The sequence below is a fragment of the Nansenia antarctica genome (assembly GCF_963989245.1).
Source record: "Nansenia antarctica genome assembly, chromosome: 18".
Taxonomy (NCBI): Eukaryota; Metazoa; Chordata; class Actinopteri; order Argentiniformes; family Microstomatidae; genus Nansenia; species Nansenia antarctica.
Window position 1 is genome coordinate 10,918,791 of NC_137691.1, and position 7,500 is coordinate 10,926,290.

The following is a 7,500-nucleotide window of genomic DNA, read 5'->3' on the forward strand; positions in this document are numbered from 1 at the left end:
CTTTTAAAAAAAAGGACTTTGCACTGAGAGAGAAGGACAAGGAAACAAGGAAAGAGAGAGGGGTTTTAAAAAACAACAACAACAACCAAGAAACCAAAATGGCGAAAAATACTGCTGAGCACCCTCCGGGGAACTCGGTTGCCGAGGGCAACCACGAAGGGGACTTTGGCTGCACGGTGATGGACCTGCGGGACCTGATGGAGCTGAGGAGCGGAGAGGCCGTCAGCAAGATCGCAGACTCCTACGGGGACGTGCAGGGGCTCTGCCGCAGGCTGAAGACGTCGCCCATCGAGGGTAAGAGACAGGGACATTAGGTCATTTAGCCAAACACACACAGCCATACTACAAACAGTCACTAATTACACACACACACACACACACACACACACACACACACACTCTTACACACTGTACAGTAAAGTGTAGTCGTTAACACTAGAAGAGCCGTGCCTTTTTTACCTCCTATAAGAGCCGCCTCGGGGGTCAAATGGTAAGCTGCTATTTCCACACAACAACCACTAGTTGGCCATCTTGTAAATTAGCCAGCCTCCTACACAGAAAAACTACAAAATAAGCTTTATACTAGCTTATTCTTAAGTGATTTTGGTGAGTGGTAGAACGCACATATCTCGGAAAAGTCATGAAAGGAGGGTCCTGAAATTTGATCCAGTGCAACGATATTAAAAAATATGTTACTCACCCTCATGGCTGTTCTAGTGTTAAAGCCAGTTCAGAGCAAAGATCTGCGATGAGACAAGACCGTTTCAGAACGTCACAGAGGAAAAACTCTGCAACGTTTCGCAACCGACGTTCTAAAACTGGGCAGTTCAGACCAAAGACTAACAATTAAAGATAATTCAGACCACTGCAACTAGAACCTGGACGTTCTGAAACGCTCTCGTTTTGGATCTTTGGTCTCTGAACTGGCCTTAACACACACACATTACTATATCATCTACCCCGTTATCCCTGCTATAGGCTAGTAATGATGATGCCACCCCTTAGCATCAACCCTGTGGTGTGTGTGTGTGTGTGTGTGTGTGTGTGTATGTGTTTATTTTGGGGCAGTTTGGTTTCCAGTCCCAGATTGGCAGGTCTGAAATGCCCTGGTCAAATAAGATGTTTCTTATGTTATACAGCATCTTTCATAAATGGCTGCGGTTTATCAGTTAATTTCCTCATAAACTCGACCGTGTGATCAGACGGGGGTTTGAAACCGTGTTTCTGTTTAAGAGTGCACCAACAATTGGACAATGAAAGAATGAACGATAGAAAGAGAGAATGAAACAAAGAAAGAAAGAAAGAAAAAGAACAAAAGAATACAGTACATACATTTACATTTGGGCATTTAAGCAGACGCCTTATTCCAAAGCGACTTACAATCGATACATTTGACTAGGCAAGTAAATCATCAATTCACTAAATTCAGTCGTAGCAGTCAGGTTTTTTTTGGGGGGGGGTTTACACAGGAGAACTGTACAAGGGAGGGGGAGTAGAAATATTAGGAGACACAGTATAGGGGGAAGCAGGTGTCTCAGGAGACACAGTGCAGGGGGCTACTAGATGTCTCAAGAGGGGCAGTTAAGGTGCAACTTGAAGAGATGGAGGTCTTCAGTCTCCGGCGGACGATGGGTAGTGACTCTGCAGTTCTGACAGACGTGGGAAGCTCATTCCACCAGCGGGGACTGGGAGCCAGTGCAGTGAAGAGGGGAGCCAGTATAGTGAAGAGACAGTACTGTCTATGTACGTATAACATAAAAGGTTAACGGTCATCGTTACAATGACCGATGTAAACATTGTAGGTAGCCTCTGTGGGATAGCCTGCTAGTGTACGAGCCTGCTAGTGTGTACGAGCCTGCTAGTGTACGAGACACTCCTCACTGACATTAAGCCTCAGTCCCTGCTGTATAGCCATTAGCGCAGGTGTGGCTATGGCTAATGAGGTTGACACCGCTCAGTACCCAGGCCTCTAAGCCTATCCCTCGGCTCGGTTTAACGGCCGGGAGATTAGTCATCACCCTTAACAACTCACACAGAATCTTATCATAACTTAACAACGTTAATCGCATGCATACACACAGTGGTACATGTACACACATACACACAGGTTTACACACACCATTTCACACAGACATAACCATCCACTCACACCCACATGCGCACACACGCACACACACTTATTGGATACACACACACACACACACACACACACACACACTTACAGGAAACAAACACACACGCACGCACACACACACACACACACTTACAGGATACACACACACACACACACACACACACACACACACACACAGACACACCAACTAACACACACAGACACACACACACAGACACGTGGGTAGAATCACTTACACAGCAGATTAATCACATGCTATATCTGACAGCTCATCACCAACATGTTCTCAGGATGGGGAGAGTAGAAAATGGCCGTCCCTCTCTCTCTCTCTCTCCCCCCATACCCCCCCCCCCCCTCTCCTTCAAACACGTGGCACGCACCAGTCCATTCCAGGATTGAAATTAGTTCCACACCGTTCCCCTAATGACTTCATAGATCATTGCTTTATTCCATTTAGTAATCAAGGGACAGCTGTAGCCAAGTCCTCCGCACAAGAAATTACTCATTTTAATGAAGGAAGCATAATTATGTTTTGGCGCGTGGGTGGGCGAAAAAAGAAAAAGAGAGAGAAAAAAATAAAGCAATATCGAAGTGAGACTGAGTAAGCTTCTTTTTTGAGATGCACAAACACATCACGCAAACCTGGTTTATTTCAATCGGAGACAAGATGGTGTTTTGTTTCGTGCAATTATATGGACACAGAGGCTCTTAGGCTGGAGTCCCATGTCCCTGTAGTGTTGGGTAAATGCTGTCATGGGTTTTAGGGCAGAAGGACGTGGCTTGACTATAGATTTGGCTTCTCTCAATGACTTTCTTGTAAGCTGTTACTTTTGATTTCTTCTATCCCTTCCCAGACACATTTTCGCTTCCATCTGTTTTGGACTGACTAAGTGTTGTATTCCTTGCGGTGAGATTTCACTGCAGCATACTGTTAGAACAAGTTAATCTGTCCCTGCTTGCCCCTCTCAGGAAAATCAAAAACATGTTTGCTTGACCGTTGACCTTGCTTGGCAAGTTCCCTCAGAGCTCTGTCGCTAATTAGAACAACATTTGGCAAATTAAAGTAGCGAGCGGATACCCTGTATCATTTGACTTGCAAATTGGGGGTTGATCTTTAAAAGTCCAGTCTTAACAGTGAAATGTGAATAGACAATCCTGAGTGCTTTGTGTGGTTGTTGTCATTTTGCTTCGTGTCCCTTAGCAGTGAATCAAAATGAGATGGGAAAAACATGGGCAGTCTTCCTTTACGATAATGAGGCAGTTAACCACCTGCTTTAACACCCACCTGAGCAGCAACAGGAGATGCACTTTGCCCGTCCTACACACACACACACACACGCACTGGTGCGCACATACACATGCTGTATGCACACACACACACACACACAAACCCAAGCGTTATGCCATAAAGCAGGTGTGTTCTACCTGACTGATTCGCTCTGTTCTGTGGTTCGCTCCCAAGGCCCTGTCTCCTGCTAATGTTTACTGATGAACCAGTCTGCTGCTGGCTCGCTGCTGGAGGACAAACACTGATTGTCCTTCCCTTTGTTTTGGAAAAGAAAATAGTATGCCTGCTACTGTTGCTCTCTCTCTCTCTCCACCCCCCCTCCCCCCGCAGTGCATGAAATGAAGATAAAACCAGATACACTCTCAGCCTCTCTGAGCTCAAATGAAAGTTCAATAACAGTTGTTTGTGTATCATCGAAAACCAATATTATAAAACCATTATTTGGCTTCACTTTTGAAGTCGGCATCACAACAATAACAACTCGGGAGGTAACGGTGCACTCGACTCACAGTTCTATACGATTCACGATACTGGGTCTCACGATTGCAGACAAACGATGACAGAAAAATATTATTTTATTTATTTCTCAGACAAAAACTACAAAATGCTGTTTACTCCGTTTATTGAGGAACTATTATCGAGGGGCTACTAGCTAGAGCAGAAACCTCGATGTCCCGCTCCACTAGCGCCTGGCTGGTGAAGTGAGATGGAGCCGGGAGGATTTTGAGTGGATACAAATTACAAAACGTGTTTCAGATTAAATGTTCAGGGCGAGTGCCATACCATGCCTATCGAGACACGGAGAGCGAGCCACAGACTTTTAATCAATGGATTGAAGAGCCACATGATGTTGGCCATGTTGGCCACCCCGGGACTAAAACATTTTGCGCCAAGAGGGGTCTCACAGATCTTCCAATATTTGGGGAGAACTGTGGCACAAAGTTCATTCTCTCAATTGATGTAATCAACAAACTTATGACACTAAATCATTCGAAATAAAGAACATTACAAACAAAACAAAACGTTAATTCCAGGATTTTCAAGGGCCCTCTCCCTGCTGGGGCCCTGCGTAGTCAGGTCCACTTTTTCCCCCAACTAGTGCGCCCCTGACAGTTATTACAGTCATTCAAAGCTCATAGGGTCGGACGGCACTGTGGAGTGCTGAGGACATTTGAAGAGAAGCGGCATTACGAGCGAGCATATTGTCCGAAACGAATATCGCGATTCTTTGTTCATCTCACCGATTTGAATAATTACATATTTGTATCGATAATTTACTATCTCACGACGCATCGTTACATCCCTAATAACTCATAACAATTGTACAGGCTTCTCATAACAATTATCTAAAAGAAGATGCTCATGGAATTCAAGGCACTTTGTCAGCGATGAAAGAGAATAGCTGCGGCTGGTATCTCGAATTCTGCGAGACTCTCATTTATAGTTAAAAGCCTGAGGCGTTCCTGTCTTGGTCTTTTGACTGTGTGCGTATTTGACTATGGATGAGCTCCTTATTTCAAAACGCAAGCTGTAGCCATTCATTTTTTAAGATTGTATAAATAAATGATGGCTTACGGAGACTGACAAATTTACATCTGGAGCAAGAGCAGAACTTAAGGGAAGCGCGAAGATCCCACTTATACAGAATTAAATGAACATGGGGAGGTGTTACTGTTAATACCTGGCAAGAGAGCAACTCGGAGGTAATAGCAGCGTGTACATAAAATATGTTGCAAAATGCCATCCGAAATCAAGTGTCTGAACGAGGCCTACAGTAGTTGAGTAGAGTGACACAGCCCGTGTGTGACATGGTGTGAGTCATCATCGTGCATGGAGCCAAGGAGCAGACACATTATCCTAGGATTTCCCTCTTGGGCGGGTGTGTTCCTATTACAACGTCGCTCAGCAATGCAAGGCTGCGGGCAAACAGCAGGAACGCATTGGAACCAGGGGTCATGTATTTTTCAACACTCGCTGAACACTTTATTAGGAACACTGAATCAAAATGGCATTCGTGGCAGGGTTGCTAGGATGAAGACTGCTGTCAAAAAATAACCAAACTGCCGTCTTAAATTTGCCGGAGACCACCGGAACAAGCCTGAAGGTTTCTGGAAGTCCATTCTCTGGATAGATGAGTCAAAAATGTACATTTTTGGTCACAATCAAAACCACTAAGTTTGGCGAAAACCCAACACTGCCTACCACCAAAATCTCAACAGTCAAGCATGGTGGCGGAAATGTCACGATCTGGTGATCCTCTGGACCTGGCTGGCTCCACATCATTAAGGGACCCATGAATTCTGAGGTATACCAGGAGACTCTTGAACAGCACATCAAGCCATCATTTCTTTCTTTCTTTCTTTTTTTTTTTTTTTACATTTTTGGCATTTAGCTTAATCTTCATCAATCATCTCTCCAATCATAGCAGGAGAAAGTAATCTATGCTCAGGCCAGGGACCATTGGCAGTTGTGGTGCTAGAGAAAAGAATAACAGTAGAGAGACTGTACAGGGGGTTGAGGGGAAGTAGATGTCTCAGGAGGAACAGTTAAGGTGTAGCCTGAAGAGATGGAGGTCTTCAGTCTACGGCGGAAGACAGGGAGTGATTCTGCAGCCCTGACAGCAATGGGAAGCTCATTCCACCAGCTTTTCAGAACAGTGAAGAGTCCTGATCGGGTAGTGCGACTGCCAGTGCCGCATCCTTGTAGAGGTGGTGGGGCCAGTCGGCCAGCAGAGGTGGAAACGCGGAGGGAACAGGCTGGTGTTTGGGGGGTGACCATTGCTTGCATGTAGGAGGGGGCTGTTCCCTTTGCCGCCCGGTAGACGAGCACCAGGGTCTTGAAACCGATCTGGAGCCAGTGAAGGGTGGGAAGGAGACGGGTAACATGGGAGAATTTGGGGAGGTTGAACACCAGACGGCCGGCAGCTGCAATCTCTCCAACATTTATTTCAGTGTGTTGGCCCCATTATAGCCACTACTTCTGGGGTTCTAAAAAATATGCTACACAGATTTATCACGCTCCCTGATAACCCGGCTATTAGTTTCAAACACGGCGATTATGTAGAACGAAATTAGCTGGCTAACTCTAACCGATAGGCACACAGCTGATCAACAGGACGCAGTTTTAAGCAAGATTACATTCACTTACAAGTCTTAGCAACTCTTAGATACTTCCCTCAGCTCAGTCAAAAGTCTATTGCTCAGTCAAGCTGTAAAGCTGGGCTGAAAATGGGTCTTCTAACAAGACAATGACCCAAAGCATTCAAGAAAATCTACCAAAGAAAGGCTCAGGAGAAAGAAGATTTGTGTTTTTGATTGGCCAAGTCAAAGTTCTGACCTAAATCCAACTGAGATGCTGTGGCAGGATCTGAAGCAAGCAGTTCATGCCAGACACCCCTCAAACCTCCCTCTATTGGCTGAGTTCTGTAAGGAGGAGTGGGCAAAAATCCCTCAAAACAGATGTCAGAGACTGATTAGTGGCTATACGAGACGTTTTCTCCAAGTTACCGCTGCTAATGGATTTTCCACAAGCTATTGACTCAAAAGATTCACATACTGTATTTTTGAAATCTGAGTTTTTGTCAAAATAAACCACTTTCATTAAATAACAATGAACATATATGATATGATATTTTTTCCTATATTTGTCTTTATTGAATATATTTTTTCTATATTTGTCTTTTTTGAATGTCATATTACGAATTGAGGTTTAGACAAAGATTTTATAAGTTCATTTTAATATTTTATTAAAAAAAGAATGACCATCCCTGTAGGGTTCACAAACGTTCAAGCAGGACTGTCCAGGCTTCGTCTGACCTTAGTCTGATTGTCTCCTCTATTTTAATGCACTCTGACTGGGTCTTCTGGTGCTGAGGAGATGATGTGCTAAGTCAGCGCTGGCCTGATCTTAAGTCCCTTTGAGTTAATGTTCTGACATGACGTCTGGTAGACTGGTAGACTGGCAGACTGGCAGACTCAGCCATAGCAGATACGTGAGCATTCCCAGAGGAGTTGGGAGGATGCAGCCAAGCTGGGATGCCAACTGTAGCCCCTTGTGGGAATAAGAATGTTTTATTCAA

General features: G+C 44.7%; 1 protein-coding gene across 1 annotated transcript in view; it reads left to right on the plus strand.

Moving 5' to 3' along the window:
* Positions 1-98: 98 nt before the first annotated feature.
* atp2b4 (ATPase plasma membrane Ca2+ transporting 4) overlaps positions 99-7,500 on the plus strand; it is a gene marked incomplete at both ends in the record, with an annotated part of 62,555 nt that continues 55,153 nt past the window's right edge. The window contains one exon of the mRNA XM_080547890.1: positions 99-294. Coding sequence (XP_080404016.1) covers positions 99-294 — 196 coding nt within the window. The remainder of the gene's footprint in view (positions 295-7,500) is intronic.